The sequence below is a fragment of the Physcomitrium patens genome, chromosome 3 (assembly GCF_059467195.1).
Source record: "Physcomitrium patens ecotype Gransden chromosome 3, ASM5946719v1, whole genome shotgun sequence".
NCBI classification, from domain to species: domain Eukaryota; kingdom Viridiplantae; phylum Streptophyta; class Bryopsida; order Funariales; family Funariaceae; genus Physcomitrium; species Physcomitrium patens.
Genome location: NC_143412.1, coordinates 13110730 through 13137204, shown reverse-complemented (window position 1 = coordinate 13137204; position 26475 = coordinate 13110730). Strand labels below are relative to the sequence as shown.

General features: G+C 38.6%; 4 protein-coding genes across 23 annotated transcripts; 2 read left to right on the top strand and 2 right to left on the bottom strand.

Annotated features, from left to right (window-relative positions):
- Positions 1–6547, bottom strand: LOC112279976 (chaperone protein ClpC1, chloroplastic). Of its 13 annotated transcripts, none has more exons than XM_090248830.1 (12): positions 6405–6547; positions 6193–6236; positions 5785–5935; positions 5036–5101; positions 3732–4438; positions 3349–3587; positions 2809–3210; positions 2329–2546; positions 2042–2117; positions 1690–1779; positions 542–1480; positions 1–407 (listed from the first exon to the last, which is right to left on the bottom strand). In XM_090248830.1, the coding sequence occupies exons 5-12, from the start codon at positions 4318–4320 to the stop codon at positions 159–161; spliced, it is 2802 nt and encodes a 933-aa protein (XP_090104956.1). In that variant the 5' UTR covers positions 4321–4438; positions 5036–5101; positions 5785–5935; positions 6193–6236; positions 6405–6547; the 3' UTR covers positions 1–158. The 13 variants fall into 13 exon arrangements, with proteins under 13 accessions (XP_090104956.1, XP_090104957.1, XP_090104959.1 ...); XM_090248831.1 differs by having other exon boundaries at positions 6223–6236; XM_090248833.1 differs by lacking the exon at positions 5785–5935.
- A 1569-nt stretch (positions 6548–8116) lies between these two features.
- On the top strand, positions 8117–11989 carry LOC112279341 (putative CDP-diacylglycerol--inositol 3-phosphatidyltransferase 2). Of its 2 annotated transcripts, none has more exons than XM_024513692.3 (11): positions 8117–8267; positions 9259–9436; positions 9575–9659; positions 9962–10011; positions 10262–10301; positions 10534–10578; positions 10754–10822; positions 10945–11059; positions 11206–11265; positions 11395–11493; positions 11728–11989. In XM_024513692.3, exons 2-11 carry the CDS (start codon positions 9361–9363, stop codon positions 11791–11793), a joined length of 705 nt encoding a protein of 234 aa, XP_024369460.1. In that variant the 5' UTR covers positions 8117–8267; positions 9259–9360; the 3' UTR covers positions 11794–11989. The 2 variants fall into 2 exon arrangements, with proteins under 2 accessions (XP_024369460.1, XP_024369461.1); XM_024513693.3 differs by having other exon boundaries at positions 8124–8263.
- A 7255-nt stretch (positions 11990–19244) lies between these two features.
- On the top strand, positions 19245–23006 carry LOC112280137 (soluble inorganic pyrophosphatase 4). Of its 7 annotated transcripts, none has more exons than XM_024515238.3 (7): positions 19245–19414; positions 20626–20727; positions 20901–20929; positions 21176–21536; positions 21691–21772; positions 21961–21999; positions 22489–23006. In XM_024515238.3, the coding sequence occupies exons 2-7, from the start codon at positions 20679–20681 to the stop codon at positions 22688–22690; spliced, it is 762 nt and encodes a 253-aa protein (XP_024371006.1). In that variant the 5' UTR covers positions 19245–19414; positions 20626–20678; the 3' UTR covers positions 22691–23006. The 7 variants fall into 7 exon arrangements, with proteins under 7 accessions (XP_024371006.1, XP_024371007.1, XP_024371004.1 ...); XM_024515239.3 differs by having other exon boundaries at positions 20901–21000; XM_024515236.3 differs by having other exon boundaries at positions 20568–20727.
- Positions 23007–23550: 544 nt separating this feature from the next.
- On the bottom strand, positions 23551–24821 carry LOC112280138 (exosome complex component RRP41-like). The gene has a single exon (XM_024515242.3). The coding sequence runs from the start codon at positions 24779–24781 to the stop codon at positions 23981–23983; it is 801 nt and encodes a 266-aa protein (XP_024371010.1). The 5' UTR covers positions 24782–24821; the 3' UTR covers positions 23551–23980.
- Between the last annotated feature and the right edge of the window lie 1654 nt (positions 24822–26475).

Below are 26475 nucleotides of genomic sequence, written 5' to 3'. Positions count from 1 at the left end.
TATAAAAGTTGAAGGAATACATTTACAAACATTATCGTAATAATACAAGTCCACTTCAGGTACCGTTTACATCAGGAACTCAAGAGTCTATGCAATACCTAGGCCTGGTGGGACGATGGTAATGTCACCTAATTAGAGGCTCAATTTTACAAGGATCATTAGGCGATGCCTGCAGGAGCCTCGATAGCTGTACTTGAAGATGATCCTGTTGTACCATTTAACACAGTCACGCCTCCTTCACTATCCACATCAATAATGGCTGAATCACCTTCTTTAATTTCTCCTGCAAGCATACGCTCTGCCATACTATCTTCTAGTAACCTCATGATTGCTCGTCTCAGAGGTCTAGCTCCATAGCTAGGACTGTAACCCTCATCGACCACACGGTCCCTGAACCGCTCCGTAACCTGCATACACAACACAACAGGCCAGTGTAATCTAAATCAACAAAGCCTCAATGCAAGATATCAATTAAACATAATTAAATAATTAATTTAATTAAAGTACCATAAGCATTAATGATTTCCAAAGCCAAACATACCTGAAGGTCAATTTCCTTCTTCTTCAATCGCTCGAACACCTCCTTCAACATGATGTCGGCAATTTCCTTCACTTCAAGTTTAGTCAACTGCCTGAAAACAATAATCTCATCCAACCTATTCAAGAACTCTGGCCTGAAGTATTGCTTCAATTCCTCGTTAACAAGGCTTTTGATTCGGTTGTAACTTGAATCCTTTTCACCGTAGTCCAACTGGAAACCAATGCCACCGCCACCCTTCTCAATGACGCTGCTTCCAACGTTCGAGGTCATAATCAAAAGCGTATTCTTAAAATCTACAGTTCTTCCTTTGCTGTCAGTGAGACGACCGTCTTCCAAAATCTGAAGCATCATGTTGAACACATCAGGATGTGCCTTTTCAATCTCATCGAAAAGAACAACTGTGTACGGCCTCCTGCGAACAGCTTCTGTTAACTGACCCCCTTCGCTGTACCCGACATAACCGGGTGGAGAACCAATAAGTTTAGATACAGTGTGTCTCTCCATAAACTCAGACATATCGAGTCTAACCATAGCTTCTTCCGAGCCAAAGTAGTACGAGGCAAGAGCCTTCGCTAGCTCAGATTTTCCAACACCAGTGGGTCCAGAGAAGATAAAACTTGCGATAGGACGGTTTGGATTCTTAAGTCCAACACGAGCTCTGCGAATAGCACGGCTGATGGCTTTTACAGCTTCGTCCTGCCCGACGACTCGTTGATGAAGGGTATCCTCCATCTTCAACAAACGGTCAGACTCATCACTAGAGACTTTCTCTACAGGGATACCGGTCCAGGCTGAAACAATATGCTGAATATCTGACTCTTCAACAGTAGGACCGGTATCACCAGCCTCACTCTCTGCCTTCATCTGCTCTTTGCCCTTCTGAGTAATAGCAGAAATTTGAGCCTTAAGCTCCATTTCTCGATCCCTCAACTCTCCAGCCTGTACAAGAAAAAATGTTTAAGTAACCACGATACAGAGAAAAATGAGTAAACGACCCAAAGGATGGCTTACCTATATTTTAAACAAGCGAATAACGACATCAACATAATTTTGCAGGTTGTATATATAACAAACTCTCAACGTACAGGTCTGGTGAATAAAGTATGTCTTGCTTATATCTGATAAGCAAAAGTAAACAAGACAAGTACCTTCTCGAAATCCTGCCCACGAACAGCTTCATTCTTTTCCTTGGTGACACCGCGCAGCTCCTTGTCAAGCTCTCTAGCTTCTTCAGGTAGCTGCAAATAAATAGACAACATATAGTAAGCATCTTTACGACAGCAAAGATAAAATAAGAGACAGTTCAAAGCGAAAAAGAACATACGCACGTGAAACTCCAAAAATTCTGAAATCAATAAATTGCATGCCATTGTGATCTAAAAAACCTAATCGTTGTCATTGTGTTCTGTCATTCTCTCCAGTCACTCCTTAAAACTCTAGACTACAAATAAATACACTAACACCCCAGTAATGAACTCTGTTAGACATCATTGAGATTACCTGAGCGTGCCTTAGACGTACGCGTGATCCAGCTTCATCAATCAGGTCGATGGCCTTGTCAGGCAAAAACCGATCACTGCACATGTAAACAAATGATGCTTAATCACAGGGAAAGATCCCATTGAAGGTACCTGCACCTATAATTAGCTAAAAAGCCAAGATCAAGTACTGGTTCTTTAGAAGTTTAATTGTATTAGTGCGAATAACATACATTCCTCTGTAACACCTACTTCCTCCTGATAAAACATAAGCCAAACATTTTTGAAGTCTCAAATTCTGGATCGGACCTGATGTATTGATAAGAAAGTTGTGCTGCTGCTACCAAAGCCTCATCAGTGTAACGCAGCTTGTGATGAATTTCATATCTCTCTCTCAATCCCTTAAGAATTTGAATGGTCTCATCAACAGTGGGTTCTGGAACCAACACAGGCTGGAATCGACGTTCCAATGCAGCATCCTTCTCAATATGCTTCCTATATTCGTCCAATGTGGTAGCTCCGATACACTGTAGCAATCACAATTGTGTGAGTTTTTGAAGTACACATTGACAAACCCTACTATGACAGTCACGCTATTTTGAACAAGTACATGAAAGAGTGTGTATATATATATATATATATATATATATATTCAAGTGTGTTTGTGTGTGGAAGTGCTCAATGAGATTATATTCAAACAACTCAATTTCTAATCATGAACTATACCAATACGACGACCCAGCATTAGCAAAAGGGTTTAATGTTTAGCTGAAGGATTCAGAATCATGCCTGGAGTTCACCACGAGCGAGGGCAGGCTTCAAGATGTTAGCTGCATCAATAGCACCCTCAGCAGCACCAGCACCAATAAGTGTATGTACTTCATCAATCACAAGGATAATGTCGTCAGCTTGTTTGATCTCTTCCATCAACTTCTTAAGCCTCTCTTCAAATTCTCCCCTGTACTTTGTACCAGCTACCAACAATCCCATATCCAGGGTGATAACTTTCTTGCCCTCAATGGTTTCAGGCACATCGCCAGTTGCAATACGTTGAGCCAATCCTTCAGCAATTGCAGTTTTTCCAACTCCAGGCTCTCCAATAAGGCAAGGGTTATTCTTTGTCCTTCGGCCCAAAATTTGAGTCACACGCTCAATTTGCGGCTGTCTTCCAACAACAGGGTCCAACTTCCCCTATAACAGCAAAAAGATTATAATTGACTCCAATTTTCCTATTATTCATTACTATGCGGAATTTGGAGGAACGCGGAAATCAAGATTTGCATCATGTATGCAGACAATCGACACAAATAGAATGTCTAGAAAACCAACCTCTTCAGCAAGCTTCGTTAAATTTGTACCGTATTCCTCCAAAGTAGGCATCTTATTGCCACTGCTACCACCACCCACTCCAGCACCTACAGACTCAGTACTCTCGCCAACCATCCGAATTACTTGAGTCCGTATATTGCTAGGGTCTGCTCCGAGGTTTTCAAGGACACGAGCGGCAACACCTTCACCCTCCCGCAACAAACCCAGGAGGAGATGCTCGGTTCCTATATAATTGTGACCTGCGATATTATGATAAAACATACATCAGAACTCCACCAACACAGAATAACTCTCAAAACAGAACTGAGCAACCAACCCACAAACTACCACCCTCCAATGCACATGCTCGGAAAAGGAATGCTGTCAATGAGTATGAATCTTACCGAGCTGCCTAGCTTCCTCAAGTGACAGCTCAAGGACTCGCTTAGCTCTGGGTGTGAACGGAATCTCAACAGCCACAAAACCACTACCACGGCCAATGATCTTCTCTACCTCCACACGAGCCTCCTTAAGGTTTACACCCATGGACTTCAACACCTTAGCAGCAATTCCAGTCCCCTCTCCGATAAGGCCTAGGAGAATCTGCTCCGTACCAACAAAGTTGTGCCCTAAACGCCTGGCTTCTTCCTGAGCCAACATGATAACCTTGATGGCCTTCTCGGTAAATCGTTCGAACATTGCCGTAATGACACCCTTGGAGGTCCCTTCTTGATTATCCACCGCAAGCGCAGCTGCCACAGTGGATTTGAAATCCCGTCCTTGTTTCACAGTCAAAGCATCAATTACTGAAGCCTTACGCATTCCAGAAAACGACTGAATCCTTGTGCTGGGCACTGAAGAATTCTTAATCTGCGCTTTTTTCCTGCCTAGAGGACCCACCCTTGCTGGCGTTTGAGATTTGTTACTACTATGAATTTGGCCATGGGATGCTCCCACTGCCGGAACCATCAAGGACTGTGTCACAGCCGCCATCTTGATGTTCTCAGGGATTTTCTGATGTTCGTCGCCCTTAAGTAAAATTTCCTGTTTCCGATTAAAAGAATTTCGATTGCAGCACAATTACACTGTAAAACTACGCTGACCTGTACACCTGCGTTCAATAAGTTGGGACAACAATGTCATTAAACACTACTCAAGGCAATTCTAAAATCGCATTTGTAGAAAAACACGACATCGTATCGATTCCGATGAAAGAAACATTCGTAAGAGGATATAAAGGTGTAACGTCATACATCCCCAAACCTAATACGCTAAGATACACATTTGTGAGGGCTCAGCACAGCTATGATGTTATTAATCAGAAGGGAACTGGTGTGTAGCCTTGAATCAGAACTGAAACAACAGATCCATGGCAGAAAATTCAAATAGGATGGTCGCATCTTTAATTTCACACAAAATATTCATCCCGCCTGTAATACTTTCAATGTTGACAATCCTCTATCCAAACAAAATTATGAATCTCTTTTTCGAAGAAAAGTTACCACCGAATAACATTATCATCAACACCTGTATAAAAGAATTACAACTGCATATTCCCAAGAGTTAATTATTTGAACGTCCTTCACTGCAACTAAAATAAGGAACAAAAAAACGCATCCACTGACGACCAGGTGGATCGGCATAAAGATCAAATAAACCAGCTAACTAACCAACAACTCCGGCAAATCCATACATGCAGACGGCTTACATGTGAAAAGGAAGATAAGAAAAATATTGAAAGGCAACTTTATCTTGGTATCTGCAACAAAATCAACTTTTAAATCCACGGCACTCGTCAGAAAAGTGCCATTGCTGCTAAGAATCAAACAGGAAAATAAAAGAAATAATAATCCGTTCACGCATACACTACACATTTCATCAAATGAATCCGTCGCATATTCTGAATCAAGAGCCCAAACCACAATTCGCTTCACAATGGTGAAATCGTGGATACAGAATCCTTGTTCTGGCACCCATCCAGAGTCATTCAAATTCGTAGCCACAATTCAACTGTACATACCAGTGATTACTCCCTTCATCCCTCCCCTCCCCCACAAACATACCAGGGAAGAAAATACCAAAACACCCAACAAACGAAGGCATGGAGATCGAGCGATGTGCAAGGCGGAACTTTGCAATGCTATCAAAAAAACAAAAAAAAAAAGAAGCAAAGACTCAGTAAAAGCGGTCCGAAGAAGAATAGGAAAAGCCACGAAATCTCCCTCTTGAAAAAGATTAAAAGTTCCTGATGGTCCTTGCACAGAGGATGAGCGACTTTCTTGCATCCGTCGTTACTCGCAGGACTTTGTATGCAAGAGACTCGACCGTCTTGTATCTGCTAACCAAATAACAATCAAATGATGTGCAATTTACGACTGCTCTGCTACCACTGGCAAAGTCGCTAAAAAAATCGTGAAGCCTTCACGAGAATCTTCCAATTCCCCGGTTGGAAGATACCTTAAGGCTTCCAAGATCCGATATACAACACACCGCTCCATCCGAAACTTCTCAGCTCCCAGTTCAGACCAAAAACACCCGGTCACCCTCACCCCTTCCCCTTCTCCAAGTCCGCCCTTCCAACTTCCGAAAGACAAGATGCTGCAAGATACTGTAACTAATGGAACTATCATAAAACTGCAATGTGGATCGAATCGAGAGTCATGATTTAGTGTGATCTCATGCAGAATATCCTGCCAGAGTAAGTTCGACGAAGCTGCAGCGCTCACGTTTCCAATTTCACAAAATCTTCATGGCGAAGTCACGATCCAAAGACCTCAGTCAAACCAAACCAAAAAAAAAAAAAAAAAACAAAACAAAACAAAATAAAACAAAAACAAAAACAAAAACCTCAAACGCATCACAGACCTGATTCCAGAAAGAAGAACATCGACTCACCGGACCGCTCTCAACTAAACCACCAATCGAACACACCACCACGACATGCTTCAATTCCTCTACATTCTCCCCTTGGCTCGGAACAAATTGAGCAGAAACAGAGCAAATTGATTAAATCGGGCATCAAATTGCAGCTACACAATGCCAGAAGCGAGAATTTCAGGGGCAATTGGGAGGCATACCATGTAATCCCGGTCGATCGGAAGCTCCCGCAGTTGCGACGGGGGTGGATACTTCCAAACGAGAGGAGAGTTTGTGCAAGACCATGCATGCACGGGGGAGAGGGTGGGAAATAGAAGGAGAAGCAGAATCGGAAGAAGCATGAGGAGAAGAAGCGGAGTGACGAAGGCTAAAGAGGAAGATAAGAGACGGGAAAGCCCTTGGGCCACAGGCGTCCTTCGGATCCTACGTGGACCCCTCCTGCGGGCACACCATTGGCTGGCACCCCTAGGGCTTCTCTTTGCGGCCTCCGAAAGCAAGTCCCATGCCCCCGTGGCCCTTCGATCGCCGGTGCCACATCAGCGGCCCGTGTTCGTGCGACGTTGCGTTCTTCCTGGCGACGCAATCCCCCTGACGGTGGTAATTAAATAACATATATATTATTATTAGTAGTAGTAGCACTATTATTATTATTTTGAAATCACCTTAAGGAGTAAAAATTTTAAGGATTAGTGATTTGTTTCTATTTTACTCTTGATATTACTCTTCTACGTTTAGAAACATGTGTGTATCTGTAATTAAAATTACTCACTTAACAGAAATCTATTTGTATTTATATTTTTCTGTGACTCGAAGCCGATTCTTGATGTGAAGCAACGTGTCTACTATCATTACACTCCACACTTATTTTCTTAGTTCCGTTTTTTTCTTGATAGAAACTTGTTCGAAGTGGATGGTACCTCATGGAGCATAGTGCGAGCAAGTCTTTTTCTGTTGCGAGCTAAATAACCGCGTTTCAAACAGCCTGTGCAATTATTTTTGAGACGATCATTCGGCATCAAAACGACATGGTGTGATATAGCCACTCTTCTTGAGATAAAAGCAAGCGACGTAAGACATGAACATCGGATGGATTAGTGAATAGGATTTGAGCATATGCAAAATGACGGTTGAAAATAGTTCAGACACAGAACTCGGGCAGTGAAGTTCTTCATTGATCCTGGAGGATTCCATTCTCATCGCATTGGACATAATTTAGGGTAAATTTGGGGTAATCGAGGTCTTGAAGGAGATCCTGAACTAGTTCTTTCTCCACCGCTTAAACTAAACAGTACCCGAACTCCATTGTCGATCTCCGAAGGGAACCGCTCGTTTCTGCACCTTCGTGGAGATATTTTCGAGGAGAAAAAGTCATTACCACTTTTGCACATCCACCCTCCTAATTTGCCCCTCTTGCATGCAACTTACAGCGTCGACGACGTCGACGAAAGTGTCAAACAAGGAAGGAACGAAAAAGAGCATTCTGATTCTCAGCAGATATCTAATCACATCCTGATCGAAGTATCTGCGGGGGGCGGGGGGATTCCGTGAACATCGAACCTCTGCGACACGCTTGCTGCCAGTGACAAAAACGAAATCATGGCTCCGAACCAATCAAAGCAGAACAGACAGATCCTGATACCGCTTCTTCAAAGCTTTTCCGTAGCCGATGCGAGACGACCTGTGCACCCCATCGACCGAGTGTTCAACGCAAGGGCACAAAAAACTGTATCAATGAATTCTTCAATCTGATCATAACTGGGAGTATCTCGAAGTCGAATATTGAGGTCCGGTGTCATACCACTGAGCTCACCCTGAACGGGTATGTAGGCAGGTATATTAATCCTTTCGAAGCGGGTATAGACCGGATAGGTCGACGCTCAGCTGGCGCATCGGTCCCTGACATTGGACGAGGTTCCTTTCTCCGAGGATTTGCGCGACCCCTTTCGTCTTTACTTGGTCAGCTTCTGTTTGTTTGTTTGATGAGTTGTGCCCCGACCGTGGTTTGTGAGCGTGCAACAGAGAGAGACAAGGAAAGATAGGTGTTATGAACTTCTCCGTGGTAGGTGAGTTTGAATTCTACTCATTCGTGTACGTATGGATTTCATACAACGGCCCATGATTTTATTTTAATATTTGTCTTCATTTTTTTTTAGCATTCTTTGTATTTTTTATTTTTTTCTGGAGGTTTACGAGTGGTTTCGCGGAGTGCTCGGTTATGCTAGTTGGCATTGTGATGTTTTGCTTCGTGCTGTACCCGATCACCGTGAGTGTGGTTGATTTGACTTTTGCTTCTGTGCGGGCGATGCTGGAGTAGGTCCTGGTGGTGGTGGTGGTGTGCTTTTTTGAGTCTTAGCTGGAAAGTTGAATGTGTGTCAGGGGAAGAGACTCAGATCTATGGTTTTGTCAAACCGAAATGAATTGTAGATTACACATTTGACTTGGATTATGTAGGGAACATTTTTGCTGTATCCTATTTTGTACGTGCAGGTGGACTTCTCCTTTTGATCATACTCGTTGATTTCTAGCAATGATAGTCCATGTTTATGACTATTGTTAATTTTCAAGTGAAAATTTGGTATTATCGATCTCATGCATTTTTGCGCTGTTAATTGATGATTTGTAGCTATCTAGGGTTTGGGATATTCATGTTGATGTAGAATGTACTTTTTCATTCACTTGAGTCTTAAGCTGATAGTTCATATACAGGGGGTGATTGAAGGTATTGTTCTGTTCAAGAAAATTAGGGATTGTGAAATCCTTAGGTCCAGTGATCTTGTGATTGCTTCTTGGAGCCTGTGGGTCTTCCTTACATTTAGAAATATATAATTTCGCTGTGCGATTTTCAAGGTTATCAAACCCCCATCTTGCACATTCTTGTATTGATTGATACGCTTAAGCGTTCTAAGCATGGTCGACAACCTGAATAGAATCAATGACTTATGGATTCTTAAGGATTTAAGTGGCACCATCATTATTCCAGCTTCAGTAATCATTGTAATGTGATTGACAATTTTTTCCTCGTCACGGATTTTTTCGTTGTTGTGTTCGGTACAGGTTCGTCAAATATAAATATTCAATTCCTGTCTGGGAGTTTTGGAGGATTGACTGGAGTTCATTGCATATAAGTTCTTCTCTGTGTGAAACTTATATTAAACAATGGAGGACTCAACTATCGAGGACTCCCCCAAACAGAGGAACTGGCCCATTTATCTTTACATTCCTAACATTATTGGTAAGCAGATCCATGCATCCTGTGAAAACGTTCCAGGTGCAAGATTGATTATTGGGTTCCATCAATTCAAACACTGCTGTTTTTGCTAGTTGAGTTTATTTGGTGTCCATCAATAATGGACATGGCATTTTTTAACAGGATATGCCAGGATTATCGCCAATGTCGCAGCTTTTGGAGTTGCCTTTACAAACAAAAAACTGTTTGCTATTCTCTACTTTGCAAGGTATAGTCAAACGACAACATGTGTCTTTCAGTTTCTGGCTTATGAGTCTAGTTTTAAAGACCTCTACCTCGATCTTACGAATTTTCTTCTATGAAAGATATAATAGAACTGTCGAAATAAGAATCACAAGTACACTTCAAATATTCATCTTAGTAAGGGAGGGGGTAGTTGGAGCTTGTCGAAGGTCTAAAGTCCCTGCAGGTGTTCCGGATACTAGACCTGGACATTTCTGACCTGCAGAATCACCTATAGTAGTCTTCCTAATAGTGTTTGGTACGTGTTTGGTTGATATATTTTTGCAGCTTTGTATGCGATGAACTTGATGGTCGCTTTGCTCGCATGTTTAACCAGAGTATGCACTCTCTAGCTCAACGTCTCAAACAGCAGATATTTTCTAATGCTACCAAGAATTCTTTTGGCTGCTGCAGATCTTTTTTTGCTGCCTACATAGTTTGAATGACTTTCCTTTTTGGGCACCGTCTAGACAAATTAGTTTGGCCCGTTTCTTTACTTCAAGGGCATCTCCGTCAGGCGCAAGGGACTAAGGATGTAATTTCATTGGTGCTCATGTTTCTGAGACTCGTATGTGTGCCTTTTAACAGAATCAACTTTTGGAGCAGTTTTAGACATGGTGACTGACAGGTAATAAACTTTCCTAGTGGTTTTGCTATCCTTTTTATGGAGTTTGCTTTGTTTTTTTCCTGTATTCCAATTTTCACGTCTGGGTCGTTTCCTGTTTCTGATTGGTATACACGAGTTTGTTCTTCAGCCGAGTTATTCAGTTGATAGGTTCCTGCAGAATGCTATAATCTTGGTGAGATATTCGAAAAAAGAATCTGCTGACCTTCTTGATCCTTATTTGATATTGGTTTAGGGTTAGTACTGCTGCACTCTTGGTACTTCTGACCCACTTCTACAAGTAAGTTTGCTTTGTTACTGTACCCTTAAGCAATACGTTCAGACTCATTTTATTTAATTTTAAGTGTTAACTATTGCTACCTCTCTTGCTTGAGAAATGTATCACGTATACTATTGATAACAATGTGGTTCTTTACTTGCTGAGGCTTGTTTGTTCTGGTTTTATGCCTGATCAGGTCCCATTACGGACTGTTCCTTGGACTTCTCGCTTTGGACATTTCCAGCCATTGGTTACAGATGTTTAGGTCTGCTCTCATGCGAGTCTAAATATTTTTAATTTCGCCACAAAGATCGTGATTTTAAACTAGGCATGCACGAGAAATTTACGTTTAAGAGTTGTGTATTATTATTGTTGTCTTTTTTGCAGCACTCACTTGTCGAGCAAGGCAAGTCATAAGGACATGGGTGACAGCAAGAGCACTCTTCTTCGTCTGTACTACCAGCATCGCTACTTCATGGGATACTGCGCCATTGGGGCTGAGGTGCGAATGTAGTGGACGAAATTATATGTCTTTTATCATCTAATTCTGACGAATGGCAATTAAACTAAACCATCTCGTCACTTCAATGTGTTGTAATAAATTTGAAACGAAACAAGACTTATCATAGTTTTGTGTTCGCGGATCAGATTGCTTATATACTTCTCTACATGCTCGCCGCTGACGGGAACATCGGAAGCCCTTACGAGGTGCTTTTCTCTCTTGGTTCTCTCCCGTTTGATTCTTTGCAAATGTTATCCCTTCTGGAATAGCGTTAGTCCCCAACAAAGGAAAAACAGATTTATTAATGCATCTAGGATTTCGGTCTTATCTCGCAGGTTGCAAGACATGCTGTTGCTGAGAGGACAGTCTACGGTATTGTACTAGTGATTGCGCTCCCTGGCTGTGCGATTAAACAACTTGTGAATCTTGTCCAGGTACATTCAATGTATTATTAGTGCTGTTTGTTGTGGTCATGTTAGTACTGTTGATTTTTCTGCGGGTGCGTAGTCAATTTACGAGGTCTTAGTCGAGAAATATTGTCACATGACAATGCCTCTATACTCTAAATCAGTCTTTGTAGTTCGTGCAGATGTTCGTAGACATTATGATTGATATTTAAGTTTCTAACAAGACGCATATAACTTTAAAATGTTTCCACTAAATGACAGATGAAAACGGCAGCTGATGTGTGCGTAAGATATGACACCCACCGGTATAGTTCCAAGAGCCAGTAGCCTGCATCCCTTAGAAATTCTACGAGTTTTAGTTGTTTTATAAGTAGCTTATAGTAAGGTTGGCACTCAAGTTTTTTATGAGCAACTGGTCATTCAGAATGTATCATATAGCTTGAAATGATTCCGTCCCATTTTGTAGAGTTCAAGTATTGTACAATTTTTTTATTACAATACATCACTCTTGTTCATTGTTCAATTTACTTTGTCGTGGTCTGAAAATAATATGCCAGAGTACACCTGCCTAGAATATGCTTTTCGCTATGATCAATAATAGGTGTAATAGGAAACCATTATTGAACTTGGCGGGCATCTGGAAATTTGGTTCATGCTCGAGAGGAGACGCGAAGTTAACTGATGACTACTGCTGAAGCTTGGCAACAGGCCAACATCACAGGATGAAGGCTCTAAATTTTTTTGAAATCTCAGGACAAATGTTGAACCTAGTTGTATCCACTTGCAAGGGCCAAGTCCTTCATGACAGAGCAACGCTGGAGAAAGCATGTTGCATAGCATATGTAACTAGCAAGTCAAATAATAAGGTGCTTTTGGAAAAAATTGCTTAGTTGGGCTGCAAGTTTATTCCCATATTCCTATTTATATAGTGTTGTTGGTCTGATCTGTTCAATCGATGTCTAAAATATGGACGGACATGAGCTCATTTCAACCTCTAAATGAAGAATAAGACATCAAATGATTAAACATGGCAGATAATACTGCAATGGTTTCCTTTCACTGTAGTAACTTCACAATATACTATTAATACATGGACACAGATGCGTATGGTCCCAAACAAACGAAACTACTAGAATTAGGTTCACAAATTTCTAGTTTTGGACATCCTTGTGGTGGAAGTTGCATGCTGAGCACTTAAAAAGGATGCAGATTAAATAGCAAGGAATGGACAAATCTGACCTTCACATGGAAGGAATATATATAAGCAACATGATTGTTGTCTTTTAGGCACAAAGGATGGTGAAAGATCTAACAAAAAAAACTTGAGTTTTCTAGGTTCTTTACCATTTGTATCTGTTATGATTAGTTTAATTGAGGTTAAAATGTAACGAGGAAGAGAACGTGAGATATTTTTGATGTGAGTGTGTGGGTTTAAAGAATAAGTCATATAATTTTCAATGAATAGTTTATGTTATTTCACCAATGGTGAAGTGGATGTCCAGGTCGGCAGGAAGCGCATGGGAAACGACGCCCGATCCAAGGCCGTCGTCGGGGCCCAGCAAGGGCCCTCCCTTATTGCGATGCTGCAGCATACTGCCGATGATTCTCTCCTCCGACCGATTGGGCTCATCGTCTCCCCTTCCTTCTCCATTTGGTGCTGATTCCAACGAGTTATTCAGCACTCTCACAGGTGCAAAGTCCACTGAGAACGAACCCCGCCAGGAGCTGCAATTCGCCACTGTCTGTTGGAGTCTTTGAGAACTGGGCGAGATTTGAGAGCTCCACGTTGCAATGGCGGCCATCGCGGCCGACAGTGGGAATGAGAAGAAGTGGGGAAGAGCGGTGAGCTTCAATCTGTCCTCCGGGTTGGGGTACATTGAGAAGGCACGCAAGGTCGCCACCAACACGGTGCAGGTCAGCCAAAACATGCTGTGGAGCACGAGCAAGGCGGCCTGGGTTGCGGGGACAACGCTCTTGGTGCTCGCCATGCCGCTGTTTATTAAAATGGACCAAGAGGCTCAGATCGTAGACCTGGAGGGCGGAGAAACCAGTTTGATTGGGGAGGTATCACCCGCTACCCCGAAATCTTCACCTATTAAGTGAAGAAGCTGCACAAATTTTGTGTTCGCGTTTCGATATTCTTTAACCATTCTATTCTTCACGACATGGTGGTTGTGATAACCATGTCTTTCCAGGGTTGTCCGTCCGGGAAGGATTGCCTCATTATCGAAGCTTTTTCGACACAGTTTAGTTTTGTTCTAGCTTCTCTTGAGGCAATCGTGGTAGTCTCTCCAAGTAGTGACCTATGCTAAGTTGTGTTATAGGGTCTCAAGTTTGTACGACTTACAATATTTTGATCTCCTCGTTCTGTCCATCTTTCACTATATGTATGTGAGAATTCAGGCAAACTATTCAAGTGAGATGATTTGTCACTGTAGTCATACCTGCTTTCGAAATTGAGTCAATCTATCTTTTTATTTCTTACCATAATTACCTTCTTTGGCCCACAACTCCATTTACTGTAATGGAGTTTGGGCAGTACCATGAAACTCTAGTTTGCTATCTCTTGTAGGCAGATCTCTCAATTGTATCAAATTGTGAACGGTACAGAAATGTGTGCTACTTTCACTGGAAAACATGAACTCTTTATATGAAAGACCTGGAATGGTAAATTCAATGGTTTGCAACTCTTCTCTTGTTTTCATCCTAAGTTGGAGTAACCCATTATGCAAGGCTCCAACGTTCTTGTTGAAAGATGTTACAAGCTGCAGTTTGAAGAATCACTGATTATTCCCATTGACCACAACCCTTTTAATCTTTTTCTTGTACATTTCGGCAAAGAGAGTGAGCTCAGTAGGAGGTGCAAACCAAGTTATCTAGGCTGAAAAAAAATAGTTGAACTTGTGTGTACCTATCCTGACAAGGTCTTTCTCAGAGGAAGCAGAGAGACCATGTCTCATGAGCAGTTTCACCAATTAGTCCACACAACCACTTGCATCCTTGCATTTTCTGTGCCCACTATTCAAGAAAGACCACTAATGCAGATTTTACACCTTCATTTTATTTTGATATTCAATGGATGGATTGCTCAAAAAATACATGAGACACAGGAATACTAAAGATAGATATAGTATGCTAAATTTCAAATTTTGAAATAAGTGATACTAAATTTGGATTGGCATTTTTTTTAAAAGCTTATTAGAAGTTGTACCTGTTTTATACTAGAAATTGAAAACAATCTGAAAACACTGAGTTGTATCTATATAATGTTTACATTAATATAGACAACACATAATAAATCTTACTTTTTCAATTTATTATAAAAAAATAAAATAAAATGCAGCACAAACAACTTATTATTGCAATAAGTATGGATTTTATCAAATTTTAATATCAGGCTTTGAAACTATTTATTTCCAGCATTCCACACAAATTCTCCAGCAACTTGGATCTAATTTTGACTAACAAAAAAAATAAAAAATAAAAAAGTAGTGCTCTTTTTATTTTCTTTTTTCTGTTTTATTTATTTTTCTTCTTTTAAATCTAACAATGATTAGTTTCAAATACAAATAATATAAGCATCACTAGCCTTAACACATTTCTAAAATGTTATATATGTATATGTGTATATATAAATATATGCTGTTAGTCATTTTAAATAGAATCAAATAAATAAAATAATATTATATTTTGAAATAAAAAATATCTAAATTTAATACAAAATAAAAAAACTAGTCTCAATGTAAATAATATTCTTGTTTTTTTAAATAAAGTATTAATAAAAAATTATACAATAGTTTTGTATTACATTATGAAGAATCTCCCTAGCAGTAATGTTTAAATATCTTGGACAAAAATAAAAATAAAAAAGATATATATATATATATATATATATATGTATATATATATGTATGTATATATATGTATGTATATATATATGTATGTATATATATATAGATGTATATATATATATATATATATATAAGATACAATCCACCACAATTTGCCATCCACCACATGTCATTATTTTATTTATTTTTATTTTTATTGAAATCCAATGTATATTCTATAAATTTTTATAAAAATAAATATATTAAAAATGTTAAAAATATTTTTTATTAAAATTTTAAAAAATAAAGGAATAAATTGAATGAGTAGTGGATTGTAGTAGCAATAGCAAACATTATGGTCACATGCGGTAGATGGTAGATTGTAGCAAAAATTATAGTGGCCTTGGCAATACCTTATATATATATATATATATAACCATTTTTTGTAATTTATGTAGTTAAAATTTTTAAATATTACATATATAATTATATGTACTTGTTTATTTAAGTACAATTTTAGCTTTTTAAAATGGTTTCTAATTAATAATTTAGATAAATAAAAGATTATTTATTCAACATTAGAATATTAATGATCTTCTTCAAAAGAAAAGTCACTACAATAATGAGGGAAAATAAATCTCATAAAGTTATTTAAGATTTGAAAAGCTTTAGCAAAACAACTATATGTATTATTTATTTTCAAGTGCGTAACTGTAAAACTTCCAAACTAACATAGATAAATAACTAAATAATGATAATTATTAAAATAAAATACATGAAGATTAAACCTTTACTTTTATAAATTATGATAAGACTAAGAAATAAGGGATTAAAACTTTGAGAAGGTCATAAGACAACATGGATAATACTTTAAGAGACAAAAAGAAAAATGCTACCTCAAACATTGTTTTAATGTACTATGATAAGGATGAAATGATTCTAAATTTTTCATATAGTATTGTAATAATTATTAATTTGTCTCTTTACTTACATAGATCACCATTATAATGCTTAAAAAATCTCCAAAATAGTGTGCCTTGTGAAAAGCATGGACACCTCGAGGCAAAGTCAATTAAAAGAAGGAAGAGTATTCCAACCTAGTTGGAGTTCATAGGATATTTTAAATAAGATGTGTATTAATTGAAGTATATATTAATCAGCCATGGGATTGTGAAGATTTGTAAGTAATAGGGTAATGACATTAGTAAGGATATTCATATTTAGGATCAAGTGATGTACCAACTGAATATAACATTCTAATTTGTGTTAAAAACATAGATGAATACTAGTTTATATATATATATATATATATATATATATATCAATGTTTTAAAATTGTGTGTTCAAAAAAATATAATATACAAATTATGACAAAGGTTATGTTATGAATTATTTTAAAATTTATTTTAAAAATGTACCATAGTTTTTTATGGATAACTCTATATATATATATATATATATGTTTGAATACACATTAGATATTATGAAAATTAAAATATCAACTTTGGTATTGAGCTTTGAGTATTTTCCAACCACTTCAATATTTTTGATTTAGCAGTGTGTTTTTTTAGATTAAATCTTGGTTTGAAATATTGATGCAAAATCTAATTGATACATATCATTATTAAAAAATTTAAAGTATATATATATATATATATATATATATATTGAAATGATAATGTGACCCAAAGTTGTACTAAATCAACCCACATGCCCCATTCCCAGCCATTCTCTTGTTCCCAACCGTCACCTCTATTCTCACCATTCCTAACTCCCCTCCCTTATCTCTAGCAATGGTTGGAAACAAGGAATGGTGGGGAGTAAGGATGGAGGCTCCAAGGGTGCAATGATGCTTAAGATGGAGTAGGTTGCTTAAGTAAAAAATTAAGTTGCTTTATCATTCCCCTATATATATGTATAGCATTTATTTGAAAGATTTATGCATTGCATTTTTAGATGTCAATCAAAATAGAACCAAAATCACACATATAAAAATTTTTTTATTTCATGAATTATAGGTTTATAAGTATTTGTTTTAGAAAATATCAAGCATTTGAATGACATCAATATATTCTGAAAAATTGAAGAAAAAATGAATAAAAAATTCTTTGTTCTTTTCAGCATCTTTTAAATTCTTTACAATCATCATAGTTTTAATGGAAAACACCTTAGAGTAACGATTGAACCTCCTTTTTGCTTCAAAAAATATTTGATTTTTGTGATATTTTTACATCTATTATTTGAAAACTGGATCTATAAATAAATAAAAATAAAAATGTTCATAGTTTATGTTGCTTCAGCTATTGGTTGTGCCAAAAGTATTTAAAGGCTTTAATTCACAAATTGGTAAAACTATGTTCTAAAAAGAATATTGAATATATATATATATATATATATATATATTTGTGTGTGTTGTTTTCAAGGTCTAAACTTCAAATTGAGCATTTCAATTAGTAAGGTCCAAATTAAAACCATTTTGACCTTTCTGACATTGATAGCAGCATCCATGCATTTCTTAAAGTTCTCCCAAAACGTTTGAAACTATGAGCACCCAAATAAGTATTTAATAAAAAAGGCAAGGGACTAATCTGTTAGAACTTAAAGTTAAGAATAATTGTAGAATTAAGTCATTGAATCTCTCTTTCAATTATTTATAGCATAAACTCCATATTATTTGAAGCATGCTTTTTATTTATTTATTTATTGTTAGAGCAGGTAAATACTCTGTTAACCTGTACTCCTCCAATCCAAAAGACAAAACCCACATCAAAGCACACAAGCGTTGAGAGTTTAGATACAACTATTAATCCCACCTTTCTTGTCTTCAATTTACTTGAATAAATTTTCTCTTTCTCTCATCCCACTTTCAAGTATCTTGCAGAAACTTATGCATTGGTCTTTTGAAGATAAGTCTTTCAAAAGTCTGCATCATATGGATGGGAACAATGAGATTGCTTTGAGATTGAAACCATTCTTTCACACGTGGAGATTTCATTTGCATCAATAAATGGGAAGCGTGCAAAGTACTAATGTAGCTCACCGAAGTGCTTTATGAGTTCATTATGAAAAAATCACAAGCTACGATGCACCCAAATCTCAAAGCACCAAAATGATATGAAAAATACTTTACCCGCAATAGAATTAGAAAGTTAAAAGAATTGTATGATAATAAATTCAGAAACACTCCCACACTTTTTGTCTGGAAATAGCAACATCCCACTTGTTTGACTTTTCAGTAACGAAACTATTTGCCATATTCAGCAACCCAGTCACACTCTCACACTCATCGCATACATCCTACGTATTCTAAATCCTACACGCAAAATACGTGTAAAAAAACTATTCAGTTGTTCAATCTTCACAAACAGACACTTGTAGCGGATTGGAGTTGGAAAAAAAACAGAAAGGAAACAAAAAAAAGAACATAAACGAAATTTGCACATACCGTAGAATAACTGACAACCATCAATTTTTGCGCTGCAGAAACATGCTTATGGGATATAAGTATAATACAAGACTTATCATACGAATCCCAAATGGGTGTAATATGTATACACTATTATACGAAGGATATTCCGAGGACAATCGAGGTTCGAGATGTGCACATGACGAGAGCGCGGTCGATCTGCGCGCCGCCAGATCGACGGTGGGAATGGAACGCGGTGGGGATGGAACACTTCATGCACGTTCCCCAATCCCGATCAGAGAGGGGACCGAAGTTAATCGATTTTGGGTTCGAATCCTGTCGGCCACATGATGTGCCTCGTGCTAGCGGAAGCGTGATGGCGCGACGCGGTTGCAGCAGCAGCAGCGGCTGGCTGCTGCTGCTGGCTCGTGCTGCTGCGACGCGAGGGGACTCGTTTTCTCGGCGGACACACGCTGATTTTGCGCGGAAAGGGAAGCACTATAAGCCTCGCCGCTGCCATCCTTCAGTTGCAGGCTTGTGTCTTCTTGTGTTCCTCTGTGGCTCACTACAAGCTTTTTCCCTTCTTCGTGGGTCTGTTGAGCACAAGATTTCTGGAGTAACTGCCGGCGTGTGAGCGGTCGTTTATTTTCTTTTGTTGGGTCTTTTTGCATTTGATTGGGAGGGTGCCCACGACGGGGCAACTCTTGGCCAGGTGAGTGGATGGATCTGGGAATGGAATGTGAGCTATGTTGAGATCTAGGTGTTGTGTGGGTGTGCGTGTGGAGTTGGGTGGCGCTTGATGATGAGCGTTTGTTGGTTCTTGAGCATAATTTCTGAGCGGAAGGGTTTTTTGCATCTGACGACGTGAGTCTTCGAGTGCATTTAGCTTTCTGTTTCGAAGAATTGACTGTTGAGTGTCTGTAGTAAGCTAGCTTAAGATCGTTTTGTGTTTCCCCCTCTTTTGGTTTTATTTTTTCGTTCGATTGTGTTTTTCAGAGGTTGTGAAATCACGGAAATTATCTCTGATTGGAGTATTTGTGTCCTTGATCGTTTCTCGACGTGTTTTAGGTGGGGAGATTCCTCCACATTTATTACTCTAAGACAGAAAGCTGATCATTCCATAGTCTTGGAAATTGAATACTAGTCAAGGTTTTTGTGAATGCCGATGTGTTCGTAGCAATTTTGAAGTTGGGCTACATTAAGCCTCGTATTGAAATCTGAAGCACCTTGCAGGTCTGAGATTATTCTCATTGTTAATCAAGCCCTTCCCAGGGCGAGACTTGTTGGTCGTCTAAGTCATATTTTATTCTGAGATGTAGGTACTACTAAGTTTCCTCCCAATGGACCATGCGAGTTTTGTAGTTAGGCCTTACAGAGCTTTCAGAGCTGATATTAATTCCTCCGCTTTATCATTGGATGCTGCGTTCTTACTTTGTTTCAAGCCATGTTGGAATTTCGGGCATCTTGAGGGTTTATTGAGTGGTTAACCACTCATCCGATACGTGAACGATGTGAGCGTGTTGGATCGGCACGCTTATTAGCCATTCTCGTGCGTTCTTAGCACTCTTAGTTTTAGCGCATCACGACTAGCATGCGCTTCTCCTGTTGCATTACCAAGATTTTGCTTCGTTGGAGCATTCCCACGCATTCTCAGCGCTTAGTCACAGTTCTCTTAGCAGTTGTTTGAATAGCACTCAGATGTGATGCATGGCGTAAATTTGTTTAGTCTGAAACTTCAATTTCGAGGACATCTCCTTGCGTTGAGTGTGTCATTTTGTTGGTTTTAAATACTAGACTTTTTGTGACGTCTTGCTATCGCTTGTTTTCTTCAAATTTGAAGGCTTATTGTTATTCCTTGCGTAAAGACGTTCATATTTCTCATTTCATCATTAAGAAGTATGACGTCTTATGCGGGTGCTCCAGCTAAGGAGCCGGCTCACAAAGTCTTACCGCTTAACTCCCGCATTCTTTCCGGTATGGAACGTCGCACTGTGGCTGCCCACCCGTGGCACGATCTGGAAATCGGTAAGGTTACCTTTTGTTGGCCTATCCACTGTAGACGATCTTCATTCAGTTAAATTTTTTATTTTTATTTATTTATTATTATTATTTTTCCCTTCTGAAGATTTTTATCAATCTCCAACAGTGCCTATCGTTCATATTTATTAATTTTTTTTTTTTGGTTTTTTTCGGTTCAGGTCCTCAGGCACCTGCCATTTTCAACTGTGTAAGTGACGTTAAACTATCCGAAGCAGTGTTCTCCCTGAAAGAACGATTTACATGTATGTGTGTGTCTGTGTAAGTACTCCCTTGATTCTGCAGATCGCACTGAGTAAATGCGTACCAAAAGGAAGTTTCAAAACTTCATCATGCACTTAGACTGAGATTTGGTTCATGTAAGTTTTAGAATACATTTCAAAGTCCAGATTCTTTTTGTGATGAATTTCTGAGCGCGGTTTGCATGCATTTACAGGTTATTGAAATCGGAAAGGGGAGCAAAGTCAAGTACGAGCTTGACAAGAAGAGTGGTCTGATCAAGGTTGACCGTATCCTGTACTCATCGGTTGTGTATCCCCACAACTATGGTTTCATCCCCCGCACGCTCTGTGAAGATGAGGATCCCATCGATGTCCTTGTCATCATGCAGGAACCTGTTCTCCCTGGATGCTTCCTTCGCGCTCGCGCTATCGGCCTTATGCCCATGATTGACCAAGGTGAGAAAGATGATAAGATCATCGCTGTCTGTGCTGATGATCCCGAGTACAGAGACTTTAAGGACATCAAGGAGCTTCCACCTCACCGTCTTGCAGAAATTCGTCGGTTTTTTGAGGACTGTAAGTCTTTCATGTCCTAACTTTGGACCGAGATATGTGAAGCATTCTGTTTTTTATATATTGATATGCTTTGATATTCCCTGCTGTGCGTCTGATTTAGTTCTTGCTAAAGCGGGTACGATATCTTTTTCACTGGCACTTCGTTTTTCGACAGACAAGAAAAATGAGAACAAGTCAGTTGCTGTTGACGAATTCCTGGGTCATGAGGCTGCTATTGCCGCTATCGGCCACTCGATGTAATCAACTCAACTTTGCCGTTCCCTTTTTTACTTGGAATTATTCTAATTTACGCTTCTTGTCCAAATCACTTACGAAGTGGAGTGTCTCATCCAAGCTGAGGGATATCTTAATCTGTTTATCGTTGAGTAGCTTAGGCTATCTCTTGATTTGGTGTGGTACTTATTATCATGGTTGTTGCGTGCAGGGATTTGTATGCCTCGTACATTGTGGAGAGCTTGCGCCAGTAAGAGCCTTGCACTCACACATCCCGTAGCAAGTAGTGGAGTACCACATCGGCTATTAAAATTCAGTTAAAATGGTTGTATTGGAGTGACTACATCGTCATACCGACGCACAATTTTTATTATTTATAATAGTAGTTTATCGAACTAATCTTCTCTCTCGACATCAGTTTTGAACCTGATTGTGAACCTCGCCAAGGATAATCATAAGCTGAAACATGCGTAGTTCATTATGTTACGGATCATAATTTATTGAGACTGTTACCATTATACAAGGCCGACTTATTTGTTCCGATTCAATTTAGTGTCATGTAGAACAACGTTGTTGATGATTTCTACTCACGGATTTGCGAAATTTGTTCTGGAAATTATGGATGTAGTGTAGGTCTGAATCACTTCTCGAATCGAAATTAGCCCCAGCACTTAAGTCTTGCGGAGAGTTCGTAAATGGAGTACAAATAATGAACTTAAATTTTGTTTTCTTTTTACAGGTCTCATGCTCCAGTGCCTAATAAAACTATATCTCGAACCGAATCGTCGAAAATGATGTGCGGTTCGTCGCTGCGTCATAGACTTCGTTCGGAGAGAAAGTCTCTTTTGAAAGAGGAAGTGCAAGAGGAGCCCATCGCGGGGCAGATCTCAGACTCGTCGCTCCAAAGTACGGCAACTGAGGTGCAGAATGGTAGCAGCTGAGCTTCACTGAACGGCAACGCAACTGCCGAACTGCCGCTCCATGCGGCTGAAATGCTTCATACGTGTTGCATTTGATGGCAGGAGCATACGACTCTACTAAAGTGCGCTTATTGAACACAAGGATTTTCTGTGATATCTACTATTCTAGTTCCATGTACAAAATTGAGTGCATGATGTCATTCTGAAGGTATAAGTCATCGTAGTTACGTATTACGTAATTAACGTTCTCGAATGAGTTTTTCGGAGAGTGTTTCAGAATATTATTCTGATAGTCGAAATGACTTGCTCTCCCATGAAATTAAATTTTTAACCTTCACTATTGTTGTCATATGCAAAGTACATACGACTAATGAAAATGCAAGTGATTAATTAGAAATTTGCAACTGCAGAATAGTCCTGTCCATTAAATTACGAAATCAGAAAAACCAACCGTTTTCACATTGCTTGTGCAGACACTTGTTCTTGTACACATCTTAAATAGACATCATACACACCACCGAATCAAACTGCAAAATAATGTTTGTTACCTGTCCACTACTGCTGAAAGTGATGAAAAGTTGTATACTATTTCATGAAATACCCCATCACATGTCCAACACTTTCCAGTTAGTTGCATGTGTCTCTTCCGCTGGCAATATTGCTTACCTGTGTTGCCGTTCTATTGATAGGTTGAATCACACGTATAACAATCGGCGCATACTCTAAGATGAGATTTAAGAGAACAATCATATTCATGAAAAGCAGTGAATCTGGAAGAACAATAGCAATTATCAAAACTGAACGCAATCGTAAAAAGTGATTCCCACTACTGCGCAGTAATTCAGACTCCTCAAGTTCACAAAAATTAATGTAAGCGCCCATTAATCAGGAAAAGCAACATCTTTCTTTCTCGTGCAAAGAAGTACTGATACAATTCAAGGTCTCAAGGGGGCCATGCAGTTTACACTGGTCTGTGGTAATTGTGGTGCCATTGTCCACAGCACAGTTATAACTGGGATAAATGGAGAAGCTATCTACAAAATATTTGTGCTCTCCTTTACGGACATCCTACAAAACGGTACGACATACTTCAAACTACATCTCTACTTCGCATTTGGAATTGATTCATCTTCTACTCATTTGGACAGCTTTGAACGTTCGACATCAGGCTAATTCTCTAATCGACCTCCTGGCAGGGCAAACCCCAAAACAGGTCTAGAACTCAAAAAGACGAGGAAATTCGAAACGAGGCCGAGAATCAGGGCAGTCATATGGTTGGTTTCTCAAGCTGGTCGCATGCGGTCGAACATCTTACTCGTCTTCGTCCACGCCAGCTAGTTCTTCTTTCAGACACTCCCTCATCACATTGGCTAGCTTCGCACATGCATCCAAAGAAACACTCAAGGCTTCCCTCATCGTCGCATCAGGCCACTGTCCAGTGATCTTCAGCTGTGTGATCTCATTCCGGGACGCCATAAACGTGACCATCATTTCACCATCGCTACACTTCTCCTCCTCCAAGGTCGTATCCAAGAGCACCTCCTTGCCCACGTAGCCAGTAGAAACAGCAGAAACCAGGTCGTACATTGCAATGCCGGCATCAGCCAACGCCATCGAAGCGCACGAAATCACCGCCGGCAAGTCCCCTCCACCCGACTGCAGAATAAGCGCAAAGATGTCCACAGTCGTCTTCGGAAACGTGTGAAGCATCACGGCGCCCTCCAATGCCTTGTGCAGCAGCACCGGGAACTCTTTCTCCTCTGCACCCTGGTTCGCTTTTCCCCTAACCGAGGTTGCGAACGACGCATACTGGACGTTGCAATTCAATCTTCCGATCCCACTGAAGGCTTCGGCCTTGTGGCTCTCCCGAGGCCCGAAGACTGAGACGATCACCTTCGTCTGTCCGATCTCCGCGTACGCCGACCCTGCTGCTGAACTCACCGCTCCCGTTTTCAAGAAATTCAGTCGACATTCATGCAGCTGGCGCCCGTCGTGACGGTCTCCATCGGCCGTCAAGAGGCGTGCCGGCCCTCGACTAAAGGCCGCCTCACCAACACCAGAGTTTGCGTCGACGGCATACGAAGCAGCGACCTCTCCCCGCCTCTTCGCCATAGCTCAAGCCCCTTCTGCAACACAACGCAACGAGTCGCTAAAACCCTAAACCTCCCCTTCCCTCCCTCCCTCACGTCAAGTTCCCAATCCACGTCCCAAACACTCCAGATCCCAAAAAGAGACTTTGAGGTCATGTATTATATTCCAAAAAACAAGACCTAATCAATCAGATTAATGTGTAATTTAAGGTTAATTGAATAAATTGTAATTTCTCATTTATTAGGGTTATTTTATGAGAAGATAATGTTGAAGAAATTTATAATGAAGGATCTTTAGATAGTAGTAATAGTAGTAGTAGTAGTAATAATAATAATAATAAAGATTATAAAAGAAAAAGAAAACTACTTATAATATTTCTCTACATATAATTGGAGACAAGAGTTTTAAGGTTATATCATGATTATATTGTAAAACTTCTTTACATTGTTTAAAAAATAAATTAGAAGAATAAGAAATCTTTTATATATACAAATACAAAAATGGCAATCAAATTTTAAAAAATTAAAATTTTTCATTTAGTTAAATTACATATATATCTAATCACAACAACATATACAACAAGGCTCTATAAATAAAGTCTTTAGTTCAATACTTAAAGCCATTCAATATAAAGAATGTTCTCTTTTCAATTCAAATCAAAGCTTATACAAATTCAAAGGTGATTACAACCAATTCTTGAAACTATTACTATAGGTATGAATCAATACAGAGACTATTAAAATATAGATTCCAATTTTTAAATTAAATGAAATTTCAAAAATATGAATAAAATATTAAGCAATAAAAAATATTAATTCTACATAGTCTTACAATAGTGTATTTATAATTATATAAAAGATATAATTACTATTATTTTATTCATTGATGAATTGAATTTTTTTCATTATGTCTTTTTACCTTATATTTAAGAAATCAATCATATCTTGTAAAGATCAATAGAAATAAATATATAATTTTTTGATAGTTGTAATGTTAAAAATATAAATAAAGACAAAATTTTGTAAAGATAATACACCCTGGTATTAATAAAGATAGAAAATAGACAAACAAGAATAAATATGAGATAGAAGATAGAAAGAAATATAATTTAGTTATTTATTACATAAAATCTATAAATTCTTGAACTAAAAATAGAATATAAGAAAAATATTAAAAAAATTAAGGATAGCTTTAATCTTACATCTATATATATATATATATATATATATATATATTAGTTACCAAAGAGGTCTTATGGAAGCTTTTTACAAACTGTGAAGCTTGTAGTTCAAGTGTTAAGTTGTAAATTGTTTCTAGGACAACTTTCTAAAAGGAAAATAATATATAGATTCTTTTTGAATAATCACATGGCTTATCTATAAAAGTCTAATATCTAATTTACATCTATAAAACTTCATAAAAGCTTCTAAAGAAAGATATTATCCACCTAACATATTTCTATCTACTTCTATTTATTTAAATAATATGATCATCCATTATATTATCTTTGCTTTTAGGATATCAATTCTATAAGAAATAATTAAATTATTTTATAAGTTAATAAAAATTAAGATACACTGAATGTTTTTAGTTAAAAGACTTTATTTTTATTTTACATTAAGGTTATTTATAGATTTCTTTAACTATTTATAATGTATCATAATAAGATACAAAGACCACTCAATTATTTAATTGTTATTGAGGTCTTCATGACT